Source organism: Oryctolagus cuniculus, chromosome 20 (genome assembly GCF_051225735.1).
Source record: "Oryctolagus cuniculus isolate XC-2025 breed Fujian yellow rabbit chromosome 20, ASM5122573v1, whole genome shotgun sequence".
NCBI classification, from domain to species: domain Eukaryota; kingdom Metazoa; phylum Chordata; class Mammalia; order Lagomorpha; family Leporidae; genus Oryctolagus; species Oryctolagus cuniculus.
Window position 1 is genome coordinate 25,501,638 of NC_142886.1, and position 23,886 is coordinate 25,525,523.

At 58.8% G+C, this 23,886-nt stretch overlaps 1 protein-coding gene across 5 annotated transcripts; it reads right to left on the reverse strand.

Annotated features, from left to right (window-relative positions):
• Positions 1-1,465: 1,465 nt before the first annotated feature.
• Positions 1,466-20,707, reverse strand: RPS6KL1 (ribosomal protein S6 kinase like 1). 5 transcript variants are annotated; one of them, XM_051826232.3, is made up of 11 exons: positions 20,478-20,707; positions 18,857-19,126; positions 15,247-15,371; positions 14,318-14,410; positions 7,014-7,061; positions 6,171-6,303; positions 4,493-5,089; positions 3,606-3,695; positions 3,392-3,474; positions 2,720-2,815; positions 1,466-2,528 (listed from the first exon to the last, which is right to left on the reverse strand). In XM_051826232.3, the coding sequence occupies exons 2-11, from the start codon at positions 19,104-19,106 to the stop codon at positions 2,418-2,420; spliced, it is 1,626 nt and encodes a 541-aa protein (XP_051682192.2). In that variant the 5' UTR covers positions 19,107-19,126; positions 20,478-20,707; the 3' UTR covers positions 1,466-2,417. The 5 variants fall into 5 exon arrangements, with proteins under 5 accessions (XP_051682192.2, XP_002719691.2, XP_051682193.2 ...); XM_002719645.6 differs by lacking the exon at positions 20,478-20,707 and adding an exon at positions 20,151-20,319; XM_051826233.3 differs by lacking the exon at positions 20,478-20,707 and adding an exon at positions 19,247-20,070.
• Positions 20,708-23,886: the final 3,179 nt, after the last annotated feature.

Here is a 23,886-nt window from a genome sequence, read left to right on the forward strand (position 1 = left end):
GGTCCTCTTTGCTGTTTTGTTTTTGAAAGGCGATACCTCGTTAGCTGGTTCACTTCCCAAGTATCCACAACAGCCAGGGCTGCGCCGCCTGCAGCCAGGAGCTCCGTCCTGGTCTCCCACGTGGGTGGCAGGCCCTAGTACTTGGGTTGTCATCTGCTGCCTCGCAGGTGCATCAGCTGGAAGCCGCCTTGGAAGCAGAGACGAGATTCCATCCCTGCCACTCTTGCTGTGAGATGCAGGCGTCCCAAGGTGTAGCTGAACCCGTGCCCCGATGCCTGCCCCTACGCAGCACTTCTGTCAGCTGTAGAAGGGGGAGCCCACCGTTGGACCCCAGGGGTGGGCATTGTGGTGCTGCAGGTGGGACAGCCACTTGGGACACCTGCATCACGGATCAGAGTGCCAGTATGATTCCAGCTTTCTGGCTTCCGATCCAGCTCCCTGCTAACGTGCACCTGAAAGCAGTGAAGCTTGGCTCAAGCAGTTTCTGCCACCCGAGCGGGAGACCTGGCTGGAGTTCTGGCTCCCGGCCTCAGCTTGACCCGCCCCAGCTGCTGCAGGCTTGTGAGCAGCGAGGAGGGGGAGTGGAGAAGGTAGACGCTGACCACTGGCCACCAGGAAAGCCCTGTAGTCCCTGCGCTTGGCTTCCTTCCAGTGAGCCCCTTGGCCCAGCAGTCTGCTGTCAGAAGGCTCGGTCCCTGCCTGGGAGAAGCCCACGTGCACCTGGAGTTCGGGGAGGGGTGGGGCCCCGTACCCTCACCTGGACGTGACTGCCGAGCAGGTACCACATGCTTGAGGTCAGTGCGAGTGGGCAGGACTGGCAGCTACCCTAGGCCGGCTGTTACCTAGGTAACAGGCTTGGTGGGGTCTAGCCTCAACCCTGGCTTCTCTCTCCACAGTCTGCTGACGTCGCTGGTGTTGAGGCCTTCCCTCAGTGGGGGTTTGCCACAGGAAAGAAGTGGGTCCCAGAGGGGAGAGCTAAGCTGGTGGGTACAAAAGAGAACTGGCTTCAGGGCAAGGTCCAGGATAAACCACAAAGTAGGCATTTTTAGCCTCATCCGTGCGTCCTGTTGGGGCTGGCACTGCTGTATCCTAGACTTGAGCCCTAACAGTGCCAGTTGTTGGGTGGCCGTCAGCAGATTAGGCTCCATGAGGCAGCTGGTCTGCCGTGGGACCGCAGCAGAAGGGACGCAGCCTGAACCAGCTCTGCCAGGCTGCAGCGCCCCTGGTGAACCGTGAGCCTCTGTTTTCCCAGGGGCTCGTGTCGCGGCCTGGGAGGACTCCCCTTCCCAAGGCTGCTTTTCCTCCTCCCGACAGAACACATGCCACCCCTTGCCCTGAAGTCCCAGGCTGCTCTGCGGCTGCAAGCTGGTCTCCTGTCCCATTCCCCAGTGGCTCCTGCCCCTCATTCGAGCTCCGGGGCAGTCACTGGAGGCTGCTCCCGTTGCATTCACAAAGCCAGGACACTGCAGGCAAAAGCAGGCTTTATTGGGGGGCTGGGCAAGCCCCAGGAAGGTGAGGACCAGAAAGAATCAGGGTGCACCTTCCCGGTCCTTTGCCCCAGTCTGCCGGGAGTTTGTCTCGGGCCACACCCCGGTGACAAGGTGAGTGCTGAGGAGCCCCAAACCTGGGGGACTGTCTGGGGTAACCACTTGCCCCAGCTTAGAACCCAGAAACGTGTTGCCTCTGGCTGAACGTCTGAGTGGCAGTCCATGAGCTGTGTGGCTTCTCCTTCCCAGAGGGGTTGGAATCAGTGGGCAGAACGGCAGCCAGTGCCTGATAAGGGAGCCCTGGGGGTCAGGGCCTGTCTCAGCTGCCTCCTTCATCCTCCTGATTCCCCGGGTTCCCCAGGCGCCCCTCTCCCCTGACATGGACTTTGGAGGAAGAAAGTGCCAAAGGTGCACATCACCCCTCCTGCCCTGGCTCCACGAGGAAGGGGGGCAAGCCTGCAGTGGGCAGTGGATCTTTGTAACCCCACTCACCCCACTCCCCAGCCCTGCGGCCAGGGCTCCTCGTGGAAGCAGCCTGCTAGTTGCATGACTGATAATCGGCCAGGACAGCCCTGGCTTAGTATCCGCAAGTCTCCAAGTCTCCCAAGGGGGCACCACATGGCAGTGAGCGAGTAGGCAGCTTGGCAGCTGGTCGGGGGTTCAGAGCTGGTGTGACAGCAGGCGCGCTCCGCCGCGGTGGGTCTGCACACGACAGGTGCCTGCTGCCTGCTGGCCGCAGGGGTGCCAGCGGCACAGCAGCGGGGCTGGCCGTGCTGTCCCTTCCCTGGGGCTTCTCGGGAGTGGCCATGACCGCCTCTGAGCAGGAAGGGCAGCTGCCCTGCAGTCTTCGCCTGAAGCCCATGGGGCAGAGGGGCAGCCCTGGGCCCAGGCAGAAGTGGGGGAGCTCCAGACGGGCCACTGCCCCGCCCCTTACCCCACCAGCATGCTCCACTGGATAGCGCTGAAGAAAGGATGCGACTTGAGTTTGCTGACGCCGCTTCCTCCAGCACCCAGGCGCCTGGCGGGATCGAACTGCAGCAGCTGCAGAGAGAGCCAGCGAACACCCCCAGCACCACCAGTGTGAGCAGGCCTCCGGGGGCTCCCCGTTTTGTCCTAGTGGACATCGGTGGTGGATGTCCACCCCAGGATGTAGAAAATGGTCACCCAGCGTGGAGAACAAGCAGGCGGTTCTGCCCCCTCGCCCCCCACCCAAGGCTGAGCCGTCATCTCACCTCCGTCAGCAGGGAGGCTGCGGGGCGGCTGAGCCCGTCTGGCAGCTGGAGCTGGGTGTGGGCCTGGATTCCTGAGGGGTGGCTCTGCGACAGTGCCTGGGAGGACACAGGCGGGGCTCTGCGGAAGCAGCCTCGGAAGGTCCATACTTGCTGGCTGCCAGGATTCCCCCTCCCCTCCCCTGCTGCAGACAGCGGTCACATGATGGCGAGGGTGGCGCGTGCAGCTGCCCTTTGCTGGCTGGGTGCCAGACCCTGTGCTACAGCCCTGACACTGACAAGTGTCAGCTATGGGGGACAAGGAGCAGGCTCAGGGACTGAGTGAGCGGGACTGGGGCTGAGTGTGGGGTTTGGATCCAGATCCCTCTAGCTGCCAGCTGGCTAGAAGCATCCATGAGAGTTGTAGTCAAGGCAGGCCCCCTACTGGGAACAGCACTGGGACCTTCTCCTGTGACTGCAGGCCGCGGCACACTGCCTGTCAGGGCCAAGGCAGGGGCTTGGTGTGCAAGCGCAGGTGCAGCCCTGGAGAGCAGCTACGGATGAGCTGCAGGGAGCTCCCAGGAGGAAGGCCAGGGGCCCTGCTCCGGGAGGGGATTTGCACTGCGCAGGAGGGAGCAGTCAGGCCTGTGCCCCGATGACACTGCACCCTTCCAGCTGTTCCCTGCTCAGACTCACCATGCCGGTCAGCAGCTCGTACAGGAGAGACCCGAAGCTCCACCAGTCGCATGCTTCAGTCAGCTCAGAAATGCCCCCAACCTCTGTGGGAACAAGAACGCCCCCATCCAGTCTCACCCACCGGGACCCGGCCTGCCCCCTCTGACACCCACAGCCCCCAGGCGCAGCCCACACAGAGGCACCCAACGCTAGGCCCCCAAGCGCCCCTTCTTGCCTGGGGCGCTGTACAGGCGGTCCGCGGCCTCGCTGCTGCACCGGGGCTCCACTTCCGACCACTGGCCGAAGTACGTGAGCCGGATGTGACCTTCTCGTCCGGTGTGTGCAGAGAAACACGGGGGCAGAGATGGGGGAGCTGCCGTCACTGAGCAGCTTTGAGGGTTGGGGGGGGGCTCCAGGGTTCCCCCCAGCACAGACACTGCGGGAGCCAGTGTCTCTGGAGGCAGAGACGCGGCTGCCCCTGGGAGCTGGCCCCCTGTTGCACGGGGCTGGGGAACCTTGCTTCTACCAAGGCCGTTTGCATGTCTGTAGCATCATTCACAGACCATACACAACAATTATCAACTTCAAAATTAGCCTGCTATATCTGGGGCCGGTGCAGTGGCATAGTGGGATAAGCCACCGCCTGTGACGCCGGCATCCCACAGGAGCGCCAGCTGGAGTCCCGGCTGCCCCACTTCTGCCCCAGCTCCCTGCTAATGTGAGAAAGCAGCGGATGATGGCCCAAGTGCTTGGGCCCCTGCCACCTACATGGGAGACCTGGATGGAGTTCCAGGCTCCTGGTTTTAGCCTGGCCCAGCCCCAGGCGTTGCAGACATTTGGGGAGTGAACCAGCAGGTTAAAGATCTCTCTCTCTCTCTCACTCTCTGTAATTCTGCCTTTCAAATAAATCTTTAAAAAAAAAAAATCAGCCCACTGGTTTACTGAATTTTGAGTTCCAGGGACAGACCAAATGATTTTGTGGGGCTTCTATGGTCCGCGGGCCAGATGTTCCCCACCCCAAGTCCTAGGCAAACCCCATGACTGTGGGGCGCTCCCTCCTCTGGGGATTTGCAGGCCTCCCACCTGAGGGGCAGGGCAGGTGGCGATGGCCAGGGCACCCACCTGCCTGGTCCAGGAGCAGGTTCCGGGGGTTGAGGTCCCGGCACAGCACACCCTGCTCGTGAAGCGCCTCCAGGGCCAACAGCGTCTCCGCCGCCCACCGCCGCACCTGCTCCTCGCTCACGCTCCAGGCCCTGCCGCGCCGCAGGTCAGCCGCGTCGGCCGGCGGGCGGCTCTGACCTCTACCCTGGCCACAGGCCCTCAGCACCCGGCCTGCCCCTTGGTGAACCCAAGAGAGCCCCCGAGGGAGCCCGGGAGTCGAGCTCTGGCCAGCCCGCCTGGCGTGAAGGTGCAGGAGGCCAGCCGGGGTCCGTGGCAGGTCGGAGGAGCAGGCGGTCCTGGCTGTGGGCTCCCCGTCAGCGGCTTTGTGGGGCCGGGGTGCCGGGGGCCCCCTGGCGGGGGGCAGGCTCTGAGAAGTCCGCGGAGGCTCCAGGGGGAGTGTGTCCTGCCCGGGGCTGTGGCCGCTGGGGAGCCGTGCCGGGGTCCGGAGGCTGAGGCAGGCGTTGAGCTGAGCCTTCGTCCTCTCCTGCGTGGAGCCGGGCCTGAGCCCAGGATGCTGGGGGCGCGCCTGGGAGAGCAGGTGGGACCAGAGGGTGCCTCCTGGCCGGGCCGATGGGAGAGGAAGAACGTGGCCGCCAGGTCCATCCCGTACCCACCTCCCCGCGGTTCCGGTTGGTTCCTCCCAGGGCTGCTGGGGGGCGGGGCCTGGCCTGGTCCAGCCTCGGCTCCTCTTCTCCATCCCACCCCCAGCCCAGAAAGCCTCCCCTCCTCCACATGCCATGGGTGCTCGACCACAGGGCAGATGGGAAGCAGGAGTGAGGCCCTGGGTTTGCGTGGTGGGTTCACCAGTGTGAATGGCATGGAATTATCGTTTAAGGGATTATGGCACAGTGATGTTTGAAGAAGGCCAGGCACGGTCTACAATGATGCCATGTCACCACCCCAGATAGGCACTGGGTGTGGCCGTTAAGTCGCCACTTGGGACGCCTGCACCCCATGTTAGGTCACATGGGCTAGAATCCCACGTCTGCGTCTAACTCCAGCTTCCTGCTGGTGAGCACCCTGGGAGGCAGCAGGCGATGGCTCGGGTCCTTGGATCCCTGCCAGCCCGGGGGAGACCTAGATTGAGCTCTGGGCTCCTGGCTGCTGGCTGGTCCAGCTCTGGCTGTGCTGGGCATTTGGGGAGTGAACCTCTTTCTCTTTCTCTTTCTCTTTCTCTTTCTCTTTCTCTTTCTCTGGCTTTCAAATACATGTAGATAGATGGTTCAGGATGGAGATAGATGACAGATGATATGTAGACAGATGCTAGATAGATACACAACTTTTTAAAAAGTCATTCCCGCCATTGAGAATGTCTGTGTGTGGTCCATTTCCTGTCCTTACAGCTCCACTCACCGCATCCCATGAGGACACTCAGAGGGATGGGAACAGACCAGAGCAATGGAGCGAGCCCGCGCTGGAGGAAATGTGAGCGAGGCGACCACTGCATAAATGCCCTCCGGCCCACCAGGGTGTGCATGTCCTCTCCAGGATGTCCTCTGCTCCTGGTACCACACAGGGGCTCACAGCAGCCCAGGAAAGCCCGGCTGTGCTTCCGGTGCCGGCCCCGCCTGGCCCAGGGTGCAGCAGGTGATGACAGTGCCTCCAGGCCCACGGGCTGCCAGGCCCTGCCGGCTCTCACCTTGCACGTGCTCCAGGTGCAGGAAGATGGAGTCTTCGCTCACGAAGTACCGCAGCAGCTTCGTCATGTAAGGGACCCCATGCGGGATGACCGTCAGCCGCTCCTGGCTCACCGTGTGGCACCTGGGCAGGCTCTGGGGAGGGGCAGGGCAGGCGGATCAGCGGGGAGCAGGCCAGGGGCTGTGCTGGTCAGGAGCACTCAGATGAAGAGTCGGAGACACCCTGAGTAGCGAGTGCTGTCCCCCGTCCCTGGCCTGGCCCGCACCCCAGGTCCTCCCACAACCTGCCCCGGTCAAGTGTGAAGTAGTGAGGGTGCACGTGTGTGTACGTTACTGTGTGTGTGCACATGTGCATGATTTGTATATGTGTGCACGTGTGAGTGTGCATCTGTGTGCATGTGCACGAGTGTGTGTGTGCATGAGTGTGCGTGTGTGCGTTGGCATGTGGGTACATGTGTGTATGAGTGTGTGAATGAGTTGTGTATGTGTGCATGTGTGAGTGTGCATCTGTGTACATGAGTGCATGCAGGCATGTGTATACATGTGTGTACGAGTGTGTGCACGCGCTGTGTGTGTGGGTATGTGTGTGTACGAGTGTGTGTATGAGTTGTGCATGTGTGAGTGCATCTGTGTGCATGAGTATGTGTGTGTGTGCACGTGTGTGTTTGTGAGTGTGTGTGGGCACGTGTGTGAGTGTACGACAAGCAGGGTGCTCAAGGGCAGAACATGCAGCCTCTGCACTTGGAGGGGCGTGCACTTCCCATGCAGCTTCTGGGCGGGGGTCCCACCAGCCCTGAGAACGCCCCCGGGAGAACGAGCAATGGCAGGGGCTGGGCGGCACCTGCCTTCACCACGAAGGTCCCTCCGGTGGCTGGGTCCTGGACCAGCTGCACCTGCCAAAGTCCAGAAGGCACTGGCTAAGGCACCTGCTCCCTCCTGGGGCTCCGCAGCCCCAGCCCAGTCTCCCAGGTTCCTCCACTGAGGCAGACTCACACCAGGGAAAGGCAGGGGGCAGGCACTGAGGGCGCCTCCTCATCCACCCCTGCTAAACCTGCAGGTCTCAGCTCTGGTGCTACCTCCTCCTGGAAGCCTTCCTGAGGTTAGGGTCTGCAGCTGTGTAGGCTCACCCTCAGGGGTGCCTCATCACCGTGTCCAGTGTCCTGCGTCCCCCCTGGACGGCGACCTCTGTGAGGGCAGGGACCACTCTGAGTGCCGCACAGCTCAGAGGTACAGCAGGAGCTCCACCCATGCAGGGAGTGGCCCAGAGCCTCAGCTGCCACCGAGGGGAAGGATCCCCGTGACAAGCACGTCCCTGCTCCCTGCCCTTGCTGGGCCAGGCCAGGGGAGTTTTGGAGGCCCTCTTCCACCTGATTCCTGGGGGATCAACCCTCACCCCATGCCTCAGCTGGAGCCCCGCCATACTGCAGGGTCGGAGGGGTCGTGGCTGGAAGGGCCCTCGGAGCAGCCACTTCCTCGGGATGTTTGCTTCGGAGGCTTGGAGAGGCCCCGGGCTCCTGGGCTGTGCTTCGCCCCCTCCTTTTATATTATTAATTTATTTGAGAGGCAGAGATACACACACACACACACACACACACAGCGCTCCCATCTGCTGAGTCACTTCCCAGATGCCTACAACGGCCAGGGGACTGGCCCTGGCTTAAGCCAGGAGCTGAGAACACAAGCCAGGACTCCCATGTGAGTGGCAGGGACCCATTGACTTCAGACATCCCCTCCCAGGATCTGTATTAGCAGGAAGCTGGAGGCAGAAGCCAGAGCCGGGAATAGAACCCAGGCGCTCCAGGACGAACTGCAGGAATCCTAGCTGGCATCTTAACTGTGAGGCCAAATGCCTGCTCCCCCTCTTCCTATCAATGAGGTTCTCCCTGCAGGCTCTTTGGAGAGCAGCCCTCTCCCTCTCCCTCTCCCTCTCCCTCTCCCTCTCCCTCTCCCTCTCCCTCTCCCTCTCCCATGATCTGCCAATGGCGGGGTCAGGACCTTTTTTAGCTGGGCCCTTGACTCTTCTCTACGGTGGGCAGGGGTGCGCCCCAGCTGTAGAAGGGGCCCCGCAGTGCATAGGGGCAGAAAAACAGAGAATTCAGTCCAGAAGAGGGACCTGTGGAGGCAAGAGCAGCACCCCCGGGTGCTGTGACTTCTTGGCTGCTGGCCTGCCCTAGAGACACCCCAGCAAGGTCCCTGGCCAGCCATGGCGTGGGTGGGGGCCAGGCCCCCAGCAGCATTGGAGGATGCAGCCTCGGGTCAGGGAAGGTTTGGTTCTCGGGCAAGTGCACTGATTTCCCCCTCCTCCACCTAACGGGACCCGTGACAGTCTGCTGGTCACACAGCTGCTCGGAACCTCACTCTTCTTAATTGCAAAATGGGCGCAGAGCAGCCCGAGGGTCACCAGGGGCACTCCCCGGAAGTGGACAGTTCAAGTTCAGTGGCAGCCTGTGCCAATGCAGAACACACCTGTAACCTGGAGAGAACATGACCAGAGGGCCCATTTCTTGGCTATAAAGCATGTGCTCTGTGGTAAGCACTTTTTTTTTTTTTTTGACAGGCAGAGTGGACAGTGAGAGAGAGAGACAGAGAGAAAGGTCTTCCTTTTTGCTGTTGGTTCACCCTCCAATGGCCACCGCGGCCGGCGTGCTGCGGCTGGCGGACTGCGCTGATCTGAAGCCAGGAGCCAGGTACTTATCCTGGTCTCCCATGGGGTGCAGGGCCCAAGCACTTGGGCCGTCCTCCACTGCACTCCCTGGCCACAGCAGAGAGCTGGCCTGGAAGGGGGGCAACTGGGACAGAATCCGGTGCCCCGACTGGGACTAGAACCTGGTGTGCCGGCGCTGCAAGGCAGAGGATTAGCCTACTGAGCCGCAGCACCGACCTCGTGCTAAGCACTTTACACATGTTTAATTTTATTCCCACAGCCTTACAAAGTGTAAGCTATTAATGACCCATTTTGTTGATGAAGAAATTGAGATTTAAGGAGTTTATGTTGCCTACAGTCCTGCTTTTTTTTTTCTTTTTTGAAGAATTATTTATTTTAAAGTCAGTGAGAGAGGAAGAGAAAGAGAGAGAGAGAGATCGTCCATGTGCTGGTTCACTCCCCAAATGGCTGCAACAGTTGGGGCTGTGCCAGGCCAAAGCCAGGACACAGGAACCCCATCCGGGTCCTCCACGTGGGTGGCAGGCGCCCAGGAGCTTGGGCCATCCTCTACTGCCTTTCCAGGCACATTAGCAGAGAGCTGGAGGAAAGAGGAGCAGCTGGCACTCCAATATGGTATGCTGGTGTTGTAACACCAGCCCTGTCCAGGGAGAGAGAGACAGAGAAAGATCTTCCACCTGCTGGTTCACTCCCCAAATGGCTGCCATGGCCAGAGCTGTGCTGATCCGAAGCCAGGAACCAGAAGCTTCCTCCAGGTTTCCCAGGTGGGCACAGGGGGCCCTAGGACTTGGGCCATCTTCTACTGCTTTCCCAGACCACAGCAGAGAGCTGGATCAGAAGAGGAGCATCTAGGACTCAAATTGGTGCCCATATGGGATGCTGGTGCCACAGGCTTTAGCCATAGGCGTCCCTTAGCCTGCTATACCACAGCGCCGTTCCTCCCCTGCCTCCCGCCCCATCCCAATTCTAAGAAGTGATAAGAGTCAGGTGTTGAATCCAGACAGCCTGATCCTGGAGCCATGCAGACTCAGCCGGTGGCTCAACCAGGCAACCCTGGCAAGTGCTTATGGCCCTGAGCCCCAGCTTCCCCAGGAAGGCAATGGACAGGATGAGCACACAGGGCCCTGCCTGCAGCAGGCGTGAGCTGTTCCTTCCCACCACCAGAGGTCGCTCCTCCAACGGTGAGAGGTGGCACTTTGCCTGGCCCTGGCTCCTGACCAACCTTGTGCAATGTTTGAAAGAGAAAGGATAAAAACCCCAGGGTCATTTAGAAGAACAGAGTTTCCCACAAGTACCGACACCCCAGATAATTCCCCACCGTTCCTTGCCAAGTGGGATTCCCCACCACTTTGTCCTGGGCAAGGCCTTCTGACTTAGGGTCCAAGAATCAGCAGCAAAGGGTGCGGAAGCCAGAAATAAAACTTGACCCATACATGGAAGCAAGTGTGTGTGTGTGTTTAATTGAAATCTCCCTATTTATCCAGAGTTAGACCAAAAACGTGAACAGTGATTATCTGGAGTGAGGTAGGATGCTGGGAGACTTTGTTTCAAACCCTCTTCTCTTTCATTCTGTCCCAAAAGTGCAGCAGAGGGGCTTTTCCCTATTAATGCAACCCAGTGAGAAAAATGCCCTTCTTTGGCTCGGCGGCCCGGAAAGAGCACTGTCTGGTCACCTTTGCACCTGTTTTAGCCTCTGTGAGCTGATTATTAAAATGCAGCACTGGGCTAGGCAGGTGGTCAGTCTCACGGTTAAGACCATCTGTAGGTCAGTCCCAAATGGGAATGTCTGGCCCTGGCTCCTAACTCCAGCTTCCTGCTAATGCCAGCCCTGTGATGACTTGAGTAACTGGGTCTCTGCCTCGTGGGAGACCTGGATTGAGTTCCTGGCTCCTGGCTCCTGGATCCCTGTCTCATGTGGGAGACCTGGATTGAGTTCCTTGCTCCTGGCATGTGGGCAGTAACTCAGCAGATGGGAGTTCTCTTCCTCTCTGTCCCTCTGTCTCTCAAATACATTTCTGAACGAATGCATCGCTGCACAATGGAACTTCCTGCTACGTGGCAGCAGCACGCACCTGCACTCTCTACACACGTGCTGCTGGTCACGTGTGGCCATCCAGATCTTGAAACACAGCTAACCACAACCAAGACACTGATCTCTCATGGAACCCACAGGTCCCAGAGCTTCAAGTAGCCCCTGGAACTGGGCAGTCCACAAGAGAAAGGGGTTGAGGGCAGCACTGTGGCAGAGGGTTAAGCCGCTGCTCTCAAAGCTGCCAGCCCATATGAGTTCCACTTGCAGTCCTGGCTGCTCTGCTTCTAGTCCAGCTCTCTGCTGTGGCCTAGGAAAGCAGAAGAAGATGGCCCAAGTCCTTGGGCCCCTGCTAGCCATATGGGAGAGACCCGGATGGAGTTCTGGGCTCCCGGTTTCAGCCTGGCCCAGCCCTGTCCATCGCAGCCACTTGGGAAGTAAATCAGTGGATGGAAGATCCCTCTCTCGCTCGCTCCCTCCTGTCACTCTGCCTTTCAAATAATACACAATAAATCTTTTTAAAAATTAAAATAGGGGAAACCGGTGTGGTTTATTAATTGTGACAGTGAGACGGTAATTATGAAATAAAATGTTTACAAAGAAGACCCTGCAATTACAGAGTAATTTGTGGAAAAATCAGAATGAAAGGAAACAAAAAGAAGAGAATAATTGCAGTAAATGATGAGTTGTAAACGGATTACTAGAAGCTGGGAGGGTGAGAGGGAAAGGGGTTTAGATCAAAAAACAACCCGGGGAACTGGACGGTCCCAGGGTGGGGACAGGCACAACCCATCTGCAGTGGCCGCCCTTCCCCCCCCTCCCGGTGGCCACGTGGGGCTGAGCCCAGCACAGCTGGATTTTCTGACTTTTCTAAAGAATTAGGAAATCTGGACTTTTATGTGAAATCTGCACATTTTAAAGTGCCGGTAACGGTTAAAATCAAACCCGAGCGTGAGCCAAATCAAACCAGAAGCGACTTGGCGGACGCGGCTCCCGATGAGGCTCAGCAAACACCCTGGTCCCCAGACCTTGAACGTTCCGCATCCCAGCTGCTCCAGCCCACCCCCTTCCAGCCTCACCTCACGGAAGGACCACCCGAGAAGCTCTTTCATCCATGCTGGGGGGGGGGGGTTGTAAGGGTCCGAGGCTGCTGTCGGCCCCCTCTGCCTAGGTAGAGCCGCGGAACAGAACGAGAGCAACAGCGCATCCAGGCCTGGCCCCGGGGCCCCAGGCCCAGTCACCCTAATCGGTTTCCCAACGTAGGGAAAGGGCTGCTCCCGGCTTGCACACGACACAGGTAAAGGAGGCAGAGGGCTTGGCTAAAGCTGTGTTTTGCAGATGTCTCTGGCGCTTTGCACATGTGTGTTCTGGGTTTAAACAAATTTGGGAATTCTGCATCTCTGACCTCCCTCTATGCCTTTACATCCTAAAAGTACTGAGAACTCCTATAATTAAAAAAAAAAAAAGTAAGGGGCAGTGTTTGATTCAGTGCTGCCATCCATTATCAGAGGCCTGGGTTCAAGTCCCAGCTCCACTCCCAAGTCCAGCTTCCTGCTAACGCCCCTGTGGGGGGCAGCAGGCGATGGCTTCAGTACTTGGTTCCCGGCCACCCAATGAGGGAGACCCATATTGAGTTCCAGGCTCCTGGCTTCAGCCTGACCCAGTCTTGGCTGTTGTAGGCATTTGAGGAATGAACCAGAAGATGGAAGATTTCCTCTCTATGGTTTTCAAATAAATAAAATTTCAGTATATAAATTTATTGGGGCTGGCACTGTGCCGTAGCAGGTAAAGCCGCCACCTGCAGTGCCAGCATCCCATATGGGCGCTGGTTCAAGTCCCGGCTGTTCCACTTCTGATCCAACTCTCTGCTGTGGCCTGGGGAAGCAGTGGAAGATGGCCCAAGTGCTTGGGCCCCTGCACCCATGTGGGAGACCTGGAAGAAGCTCCCGGCTCCTGGCTTCGGATTGGCGCAGTATCGGCCGTTGTGGCCATCTGGGGAGTGAACCAGTGGATGGAAGACTTCTCTCTCTCTCTGCCTCTGTAACTCTGCCTTTCAAATAAATAAATAAATAAATCTTTTATATATATATATATATAATTATTTTCAAAATAACACATTACTTTAAGCCACCTTTCCTAAACGTACTCAGCTCGGCCTGAGAGCCCCCTCACACTCACAGACAGCTCACTGGGAGGATGGCGGCGGTCACACCCAGCCCAGCTACCGCGAGAGCGGCTGAGCTTGGCCAAGGCCAGGCTGCAGCCACTGAGACCAGCGCAGCTGGAAGCTGGTGGGGCCTCCGCTGACAGCCTGGGCCTCCTCCAGGGCCTGGGAGAAGCAGCTGCAGCAGGGCCGGCGCTGGGAGCCTGCCACCTCGCGCTCTTGTCACTCCTATCCAGAGCCATCACACAACGCGCTAAACCTCTTAGCCTGTGCCAGGCCTTTCCCAAAAACGATTTTACTTTCCATCCCAGATCACGCCTTGGCAGGAAGATTCCCGCCCTGCTGGGCAATGAGGAAGTCAAAGCTCGGAGAGGCAGGGGGCTTGGCCGTGGCTGGCAGTGTGTTGTCTGCGCGTGGGCCTGGGGAGTACACCCTGCTCTCCTTTTCTCTACAGGCCCTGAGATGCCACAGCCCCCCGCGCATGCGCACACACACACACACGCACACACACCCCTCCCCCGGGGCCGGGGTTTAAGTTAGAGCACTGGGCACAGGTGGGAGGCGGGGCCCAGGCCTCTGCCCGCTCAGAAGCTGCCCAGGTGACGCTGATCCAGAGCCAGGCTGGGCAAGGCTTGCTCTCGAGAGCACTCAGGGCGCGCTGGGTGGGGCGCAGGGGTGGATCAGAGTGGCTTGGCCCTCCTTCGACCTCTTTCTCCCTCTGATTCCTCCTCCCTCAGGGACAGCCTTAAGGCAGGGCTGCACGCCCTCCCCTGTCTTCCTGTCTGCCCTGAATTAAGACTGAATGGGGCCCGGAGCGGGGCTGGGGATGCCAGGAGCGGAAGAGGCAGCGTTGCCAGGGCCCCAGCTGGTGCCAGACAGGTGTCTGGAGACGGGCACACTGCAGCCGCAGGAAGCTCTCAGCTGGGCCCGGTGGGGACAGACTCTTGGCTGCAGCTGGGGGGTGCACAGCGAGTGTGGGTGGGGGCCAGTGGGAGCCACCAGGGCAGCAAGTGCTGGCGGGCGCCCGGGGTGCGGTTTCCCCTGAGGTTTCCGCATGTAGTCTCTGGGGAGTGGGGTTCTGTGTCTGAGCCAAGGACTCTGGGAGGGGTTGTCTGGCTGCCTTCTGTCCTTCCCACCCCCCACCTGCCATGTCCTCCCCAGTGGATGCGGGGGTGGGGGTGGTAGAAGCCACTGGGACAGCCGCAGTCCCCTCTGGAGGAGAGGGGCGGCTGCTAAGGGCAGCATGGAGGCTCTCTGCCCGCCCCGCCCCATCCCACCCTCCGGCCGCTCTCACCTTCTCCAGGACCCCAACCACCCTGCAGCCCCTCAGCTGCTCCAGGGCAGAGCTCAGTGTGCGGATGGGCCTGAGCCTCAGGCTGCTGAAACCCTGCAGAGGGAAAAGAGGCGACACACAGACTCAGCCTGGGCCACAGCAGCCGCCCCAGGCCGTGGGCAGCGGCTTCAGGCTGCCAGGAGAGTGGTGGGGGCCACCGAGGGCGGGACCGGGGGCCAAGCTGACCCCAGATTACAGAGAAGCAGGCTGGGACTGGTCCACTGACCCAGGGAAGCAGGCCTAACCTCTTCCCCCAGCACTTCCTCCTCCCAGTCCTAGCCCAAGGCCCAAGGAGTCCTGGGGGCTCAGAACCCAGAGTTCAAAGCCCCCTCCCCAGCAGGCAAGTGCTCCCAGGGTAGGGGTGAATAATACCCTGGGACGCCCTGGCACCTGCTCTGAGACCAGGCAGCCTTCCAGATGCAGCCAGCCCAGGAGGGCACGCGTGCGTGTCTGGGTGCACCTGTGTGCCTGGCTGCGCACACCTGTGACACAAGTGCACGTCCCTATACGGCTGGGGCCGGCCCGCCGGGTTCAGAAAAGCCACATGCGTGGGCTTCAACATTCTTTCGCTCAGATCAACTCCGCTTTTCAAAGTCCCCTCACGTGCCCCAGATACCCGCCGTGTGCTCATTCATAGCAGAATCTTCACGGGGAGACTTTGCATGTGCGCAGGCGCCAGCCTGTGTGCGCGGGCTGGTTCAGGCTCCGCTACGGCACGAGACCAAACTGGGGGTGGTTCAGGAAGCGGAAAGGAAGGGGCTGTGCGCGTCGGAGAGCGCCGGAAGCTAGAGGCCCCGAGGGGTGGCCTGGCGCACACCAGTGGCTCCGCCCTCCGCCACGCGTCCAGCCTGGGGTCTCCCGCGCTGGTCCCTGGGGAGGGGCCCCCTCACCGTGCCAGGGCTGGCCGTGCCGCCCAGCGTGCGCTGCAGGTGGCAGTTGAATATCTCCTCCGCGCGCCGCAGGTACTTGGTGATTTTCAGCTTCACAGCCTCGCATCGCTCCTTGTTGGGGTCAACTATAGGGGGACAAGCGTTTCTAGGACCCTGAGACCCCGCGCCCACGGGGTCCACCCTCTGCCCTGCACAGGCTGCCTCCTGTTTGGAAGCTTTGGCTTCAGCGGCTTCTGCCGCCGTGTTTGCTCCTGAGCCCCTCTGGCTGGGAGGCTGGGTGCCGTGGTCACTCCCAGCCCACCCCCCCTTTCCAGTGGCACCCACCATCTCTCCGGCTGCCATCACACGGGGTGGGGATTTTCACACCTATTTTGTTTGGAGCAGGACATAGAAGTTTCCAGAAAGCCTTGCTTCTTCCATTTGTGAAAGAAGTTTCTGGACAGGCTGGAAGCCCAGGCTTGGACAGGTTTCCGGGGCAGGAGGGTAGGAAGGGTGAGGCGGGACCCAGCTCCTGCCCAGACCTGTCCTCAGCCCCAGCAGGCCTCCACTCTCCCCTGCTCGCCCTTGCTGTCTCTCTGGAACACTGTTTGCTCCTTCAGCCAAAGCCCCTACTGTTCTGCAGCGCTCACAGTGGGATTTTGACTTCCAGAGGATGCCCCAGGTTGGCCCAGTGTGGCCTTGGTTTCCCCTTTCCCTCCCCACACTTCTCTCTGAGCACCTCCCCAGTCTCTTGGCTCCAAGCTCCTGAGGGCAGAGGCCCCGCCTGGCCCAGCCCAGGAAGTCAGGTGCAGTGGGGCAGGTGCACAGCCTGCAGAGCCATCTGCTAGCCACGGAGCCCGAGCAGGCTTTCCAGCTGCCCTTGTCCCAGTTCCCCCCTCTGGAAAGGATGAGCAGGAGTAAACACGGTTCCTGTAGGGCTGAGAACTACATCCAACAGCAAATACAGAAGTCTCTCTGACTGCGAGGCCCAAATGAGCTACTACAGCTAAAGCCCTTACCACAGTGCCCAGCATATACGCAGATACTTCAGGAAGTTCATGGAAAAAACAGAAGAAAACGATTATTTTGGGGCAAATAGTTTTCAAGTCCATGCACTTATAAAGGGTCTTAAAAAAAAAAAAAAGATGTATTTACTTGTTTGAAAGAGTTACACAGAGAGAGGAGAGGCAGAGAGAGAGAGAGAGAGAGAGAGAGAGAGAGGTGTCTTCCATCCGCTGGTTCACTCCCCAATTGGCCGCAATGGCCGGAGCTGCGCCAATCCGAAGCCAGGAGCCAGGAGCTTCTTCCGGGTCTCTCACATGGGTGCAGGGGCCCAAGGACTTGGGCCATCTTCCACTGCTTTCCCAGGCCATAGCAGAGAGCTGGATCAGAATTGGAGCAGCCAGGTCTCGAACCGGCACCCATATGGGATGCCCTGGCTTCAGGCCAGGGTGTTAACCGGTTGCACCACAGTACCGGCTCCATAAAGAGTCTTTAAAAAGCTCATGGATAGCCGGCGCCGTGGCTCAATAGGCTAATCCTCCACCTTGCGGCGCTGGCACACCGGGTTCTAGTCCCGGTTGGGGCGCCGGATTCTGTCCCGGTTGCCCCTCTTCCAGGCCAGCTCTCTGCTATGGCCAGGGAGTGCAGTAGAGGATGGCCCAGGTGCTTGGGCCCTGCACCCCATGGGAGACCAGGAAAAGCACCTGGATCCTGGCTCCTGCCATCGGATCAGCGCGGTGCGCCGGCTGCAGCGGCAGCCATTGGAGGGTGATCCAACGGCAAAGGAAGACCTTTCTCTCTCTGTCTCTCTCTCTCACTGTCCACTCTGCCTGTCAAAAAAAAAATAAAAATAAAAAGCTCATGGATGGTCTGGCACTGTGGCATAGCAGGCAAAGCCGCCTGCTGCCTGTGATGCCAGTTTGGGTCCCAGCTGCTCCACTTCTGATCCAACTCCCCGCTAACGGCCTGGGGAAGGCAGCATGAGGTGACCCAAGTACATGGGCTCCTGCCATCCACACGGAGACCCAGATGAAGCTCCTGGCTCCTGGCTTCGGCCTGGCTCAGCCCTGGCCATTGTGGCCACTTGAGGCGTGAACTATCAAATGGAAGACCTTTCTCTGTCTCTCTAACTCTGCCTTTCAAATAAATAAATAAAAATAAAAGTTCATAGACATGGAGGGCATTTGGCACAGTGGTTAAGATGCTACTTGGTATACCCGCATCCCATAGAAGAGTGCCTGGCTTTCTTTTTTGTTTGTTTGTTTTTAAATTTATTATTTATTTGAAAGTCACAATTACCCAAATAGAGGATAGGCAGAGAGAGAGAAAGAGAGAGAGAGAGGTCTTCCATCCACTGGTTCACTCCCCAACTGGCTGCAACAGCTAGAGCTGGGCCAATCCGAAGGCAGGAGCCAGGAGCTTCTTCCGGGTCTCCCACGTGGGTGCAGGGGCCCAAGGACCTGGGCCACCTTCCACTGCTTTCCCGAGTGTCTGGCTTTCAGCTCCAGGCCCACCCCAGCTTCCTGCTAATGTGCATCTCGAGAGGCAGAGGTGATGGCTTAGGTCCTTGGGTCCCTGCCACCCATATGGGAGACCCGGATTGAGTTCTAGGCTCTTGGCTTTGGCCTGGTCCAGCCCCAGCTGTTGCAGGTATTTGGGGAGTGAACCAGCAGGTGGAAGATCTCTCTCTCTCTCTCTCTCTCTCTCTGCCTTTCAAATAAATAAAATTTCAGGGGTCACTGCTGTGGTGCAGCGGGTTAACACCCTGGCCTGAAGCCAGGCCATCCCATATGGGCACTGGTTTGAGACCCAGCTGCTCCACTTCTGATCCAGCTCTCTGCTATGGCCTGGGAAAGCAGTAGAAGATGGCCCAAGTGCTTGGGCCCCTGCACTCATGTGGGAAACCCAGAAGAAGCTCCTGGCTCCTGCCTTCGGATCGGCGCAGCTTCGACAGTTGCAGCAAATTGGGGAGTGAACCATCGGATGGAAGACCTCTGTCTCTGTCTGCCTCTCCGCTCTCTGTGTAACTCTGACTTTCAAATAAATAAATAAATCTTAAAATAAAATTGCAAAAAAGTTATAAAAATACATACTATGAGAAAATTATGCACAGATTTAATTTTTTCCACCAGGACCAGTATTGTGGTGCAGTGGGTTAAGCCACGGCTGGCAATGCCAGCATCCCATATCGGAGTGCAGATTCAAGTCCTGGCTGCTCCACCTCTGATTCCCCTGCTGATGGGCTTGGGGAAACAGTGAAAGATGGCCCAAGTACCCATGGGTGCCTGCACCCATGTGGGAGACCAGGATGGGGTTCCTGGTCCTGCCTTTGGCCTGGCTCTGATCTGGCTGTTGTAGCCATCTTCTCTCTTTCTCTTCCTGTCCCTCTCTCTCTGTTGCTCTGCCTTTTAAATGAACAACTCTTTTAAAAAGTTTTAAAAAGCTTTTTTGCACCAAATAAACCTTCCATTCCATTTTCCACGAACTTTTTGAAACACCTTGGTAGGAACTCGTTCTTAGTATCACCTCCAGCATAGCGCGCTGCCCACTTGTGCGCATGGGCAGAGGGCAGGGCAGCCGGGGGACGGACGAGCCCTGCACCGCCCTGCCCCTCGCGCCAGGCCCTCACCGTGCACGCCGCGGAGCAGCACGTCCACGCCGTTCTGGTAGTGGTTGAAGGCTGCCTCGTAGTCCTCGCTGACATCACGCTCCAGGGCCAGCCGGATCTGAGTGGCCGCGTCCACCAGGTAGTCGCGCGGTCCCGCGGCCACGCGGTTGCGAATCTGCTCCAGGTACACACGGGCCTGGGACCGTGCCCTTGAGCAGGGCTCCGACTCCAGGCCGGGGCCCGGCGGGCACTCGCAGGCCACCAGGCTCATGGCTGTCTTGCGGCTGGGGTCTGGAATGAGGCGGCACATTAGGGAGGACCTAGGCAGAAGACCCCCTGGCTTCCTCCGCTGAATACTGGGGAGACCCGGATTCGCCTCCTGGCCCCTTGGTGGGGCCATACCCTTCCTACCTGGGCTATAACAGGATAAGACTCTGCTCGACCCAATTCCGCTCAGCCAGGATTTCTCAAGCTTCTACCCAGAGAGCTGCGGGGTCCTCTGACCCCTGCTCCACAGAGGAACCCGGCGTCCAGTACACGGGGAGCTCAGAGGCCACCCTGCACATGGTCCCGCCCTGCCTGTCTCCAGCTTCCCGCCTGCTTCTCCTCTCCCAGGCGTCTCTCTCTGGCCAGGACAGACTGTCCCTGCCCTGCTTTGTCCCCCTCTAGGCTGAGATCAGTACGGTCAGCCAGTGAGGACCTCCACCAAGCCCGGGGGCTGGGCGCCCACCTCCTCAGGCAGAGGAAGCTGCCACTTTAGAGGGAGTTGGCCGAGGGAGGCGGGCAGGGTGACCCAGACCTCCGCAAGGATGGCTCTGACCCTCCCCACCGCCTCTGAGAAACCCCGGAGGCCATGGCAGCTCCTCCCCGGGGTGGAAGGGTCAGAGCAGCGGAAGCGGGAGAGAAGGGGCCCCTCCACTGCCCCCGCCACCACGGCAGTCCCCCAGCCATGGGGAAGCGGTCGGGCCTAACAGGCAGGAGAGGACTGGATGGGCGGTGGGTGGAGAGGGAAACCCACGTCCCGAGCCGGCAGCCCGCTGAGCCCCGGATAGGAGGGGTGCATGCATACATGCGGCCTGGGGGTGCAGGGAGGCCGCTCTGTCCCAGCTCCCGGAGCTCAGGCTCTGCACCTCTGAGGCCTGGCCCAAGCCGCTCCAGGAGGCTCAGCCTCAGGGGGCCACCCCGCCCGGGCGTGTCCCCCGCACGCAAGGTGCACTGCTCCTCGGGGACAGCCACGGGAGGCCGGCCCGAGCAGCGAGAGGAGGGGGCCTCCTCGCCTGCGGAGGACGGAGGAGGAGCCGGGCAAACCCCGTACCTGCCCGAGCCAGGCGCTTGGTCCGCTGGGCCGGACCTATCCGGCAGCCACCGCCCCTTCACCCTCGCCCGCACCGGGAGCCGCGGCAGTGCCGCGCTTAGGCCAGGTGCGGGGGTCCCGCCGGCTGTGGCCCGGGCCATTGGCTGCGGATGAGCTCATCCTCCATCCGTTAGAATAAACCACCAATCACAGCCCGGCTCGGCTGGGGGAGGCCCTTAAAGCCGCAGAGCAGCGCCGTGTGGGGGCGGGGCGGTTTCCGGTCACCCAAGGATGTGCGAGGGGCTGCCTCAAAGGTGCCCAAGCAAGTTAACCCAGGACTCCCCGCACCTGTTCATTTCTTCAGCTAGTTCATGGCCACGCATCGAGCCTACTCCGCGTTAGATGCTGGGACGCAGCGATGGGCAAGCTGGGCAGCTCTGTTCTTGGCCATAGGGGCTTTGCGGGCTACTGCGGGAACCAGGGAGCGAAGAACGCAGTGAAGTTGTGAGAAAGAAGCGGCGCGGGAGGCTGGGACCCACCCTGGGGACAGAGGCTTCCTGGAAGAAGTGATATCTGAACTGAGCTTAGCATTCAAGACCGCGGCACGGTCTAGTGGGTAAGATGCTCGCCTTCCACATCCGCCTGCGGGAGTTGGAGCCCTGACTCGGGCTCCTGACTCCAGCTCCTGCCAGTGCAGCCCCTGGGAGGCAGCAGGTGATGGCCCACGTGGCTGATCTCTGTTGAGTTCCGAGGATTGAAATTCTGAGATCTGCAGGATTTCTGGAGTGAACCATCAGAGAGCAGTTCTCTCTCCTCTCTCTGTCTCTGTCTCTCTCTCCCCCTCACCCACCCCCCACGCACACACGGGTGGCAAGGGCCCAAGCACTTGGGCCATCTTCACTTGCTTTGTAGCCTGGCAGGTAAAACTGTGGCCTGCCATGCTTGCAGCACACACGGGCGCCAGTTCAAGTCCTGGCTGCTCCACTTCTGACCCAGCTCCCTGCTAGGAAAGCAGCAGAGATGGCCTTAGTGCTGGGGCCCCTGCCACCCATGTGGGAGATCCAGAGGAAGCTTCTGGCTCTTGGCTTCAGCCTGGCCCAGCCCCAGCTGCTGCGGCCATTTGAGGAGTGAACCAGTGGATGGAAGATCTTTCTCACTCTCCCTCTTTCCCTGTAACTCTGCCTTTCAAATAAAATAAAATAAATCTAAAAAAAAAAAAATACCTAGAATCCAAACACTTCTTACCCCGCTGCTGTGACCGCTGCAGGCGCATCTTTACTTGGGCGATTCCACCTGTCTTCCCGGTCCTGCCTTGCCACCCTGCGGGCATCTCAACACCACACCCGAGACCCTCCCAAAGCACAAGTCAGATTCCGTGCCTCCTCCGCCCCAACCCTGCAAGGCTCCCATCGTACTCCAAGAAAAACTCAAAACCCCTGCTTCGGTCTCCAGGCCCCTTATGTCACTCCCCCCGCCCCAGGTCCTTCTTGTCTTCTATCAGCCCCGCCCAGCTCCCTGGAACACCGCACGCAGCTGCCAGCCCAAGTCTTGGTCTTGCAGCTGCGCCGTGTTCTCCAGACATCTGCCTGCCCAGCTGCTCTGAGTCACTGACCAGTGCAGACTTCCTTGTTCCGACTACACCTCACCCTCCGTTCTCCTTTACCCTCATCTGCTGCTGCTTTGTTTTTTTTTTTTTTTCAATTGTACCTCGTGTTATACCATGTTAGCATGGTACACAATTTACCTATTTGGTTAATAAGTTTAATTATTTTCACTTATTTGAAAGGTAGAGCGAGAGAGAGAGAAGGAGGAGGAAGAGAAGGAAGGGAGGAGGGGGGGAGAGAAATCTTCACCCCCTGGTCCACTCACCGAATGCCCACAACCCCCAGGCGGCCCACGTGGGTGGCAGGGACCCAAGTAGTTGCGTGATCATCGGCAGGCTCCCAGGATGCATTAGCAGGAAGCTGGAAAGGGCCCAGGAAGAGCTGGGCTGCACCCAGCACTCCACAATGGGATGCAGGCCTCCTGGGCTGCGGCTTCACCCGCCGTGCCACAGTGCCAGCCTGCCTATTTGGTTTTGTGTGTGTGTGTGTGTGTGTGTTTATTTTCTCCCCTACCAGAGTGTAAGAGCCAAGTGCCTGGAGGAGCACCCAGCATATAGTATTGCTCAATAAATATTGGCTGAACGAACAGATGAACTCTAAAGAATAAGAAGGAATTCAGCAGAAAAGGTGGTTGCAGAGGGCAGAGAGCAATCTACGGAAATATTGCAAAACATTCACACGCCAAACAGACGGCATAAAAGTTAACGCTCATTCATGATAGAAACGAGTTCTTCCTTGACAAACCTAAACAAAGTCGTGACAGCACTGCTTAGCCTGATAGAGTTATCTACCAGAAACCCAGAGCAAACTGTGGCAGGACTTTAAAGAGTTCCCACAGTCCAGTGTCATTCTGGCGCAGGGTCGAGTCACCCTTCTCTGTGCCTTTGGAAATTGGGCTGAGCCGTGGGACTTGCTGTGAAATGCTGGGGGACAGAGCGTGGACGGCTGTGGGCTGCACGCCTCAGAGCCAATACATAGTTCACCTGGTTTTTCCAGCTGCCTTCCGGGTCAGGGAAGCTCCTGTCCGCCAAGGCACAGAGCCTCCGTCAGCCCGGATCCCTGAGTAGCAACAATATGGGAACTGTCTTCCTCTCCAAGACTTGTGTGGGACATGACGTGTGATCCGAAGCCAGGATCCAGGAGCTTCTTCCAGGTTTCCCACACAGGTGCAGGGGCCCAAGGAATTGGGCTATCTTCCACTGCTTTCCCAGACCATAGCAGAGAGCTGGGTTGGCAGTGGCGTAGCCAGGACTCGAACCAGCACCCATATGGGATGCCAGCATGGCAGGCGGCAACTTTACTTGCTCCACTACAGCGCCGGCCCCAAGAGCTCTTGCATTCAGTATTTAATGTGAATCCGGCAACACCTCATTTAAATCCTAAAACTACACTGTCGATTAGTACTTTTGAAAAATGTTATCTATTCTTTTTTAAAATTGATTAATTTATTTGAGAGAGGAGGAGAGGCAGAGAGAGAGGTCTTCCATCTACTGGTTCACTTCCCAAATGGCCACAATGGCCCAAGCTGGGCCAGGTTGAAGCAAGGAGCCAGGAGCTTCTTCCGCGTCTCCCATGTGGGTGCAGGGGCCCAAGCACTTGGACCATCTTCTGCTGCAGGCAATGGCTTAACCCGCTATGCCGTAACACCAGCCCCAGTGGTCTCTGTTTTTAAGCCAAGTATTTTATTTCTGGTGTTAAAACCAACTTCGATAAAAAAAAAATAAAAAAAAATAATAAATAAAAAAAAAAACAACTTCGGGTGCTTATATCTGTAACTGTGTACTTGGCTGCATCCGACAGTGATGAGACCAGCCCTGGCTTGGCGGGGCCGGGTGTCTGGGAGAGAGGAAGTGCACTGTGGCTGAGTTACAGGTGATGCACACCTCATCCTCCCCCCAGCCGAGGGACTGCGTGTGGGGAGAGCGAAGGATTTCCTGGCACAGGAAACGGATGAGCAAAGGCCCCAAGGGGCACTTCAGATCCAGGAACTGGGAAAAGACCAGTGATGGAGCGAGAACGCAAGCAGATCTGAAGCACCCACAGCCTTGCCTACGTGACTGACAGCCCTCCACCACCACCACGAGAAACTCCCCGCCCCCGCCCCGCAATCCGCCTCTACCGGCTCAACCCCACCCCAGAAGCCCGCCGCAAAG

Excerpts from the sequence above, each read along its gene's own strand:
- RPS6KL1 (XM_051826232.3), bottom strand. The coding sequence starts at position 19,106 with ATGAGCCTGGTGGCCTGCGAGTGCCCGCCGGGCCCCGGCCTGGAGTCG. Across the intron at positions 7,062-14,317 it reads TGGTTGGGGTCCTGGAGAAG|GTGCAGCTGGTCCAGGACCC; the intron begins GTGAGAGCGGCC and ends GGACTTTGGCAG. Across the intron at positions 2,529-2,719 it reads CAGCCTCCCTGCTGACGGAG|CTGCTGCAGTTCGATCCCGC; the intron begins GTGAGATGACGG and ends CTCTCTCTGCAG.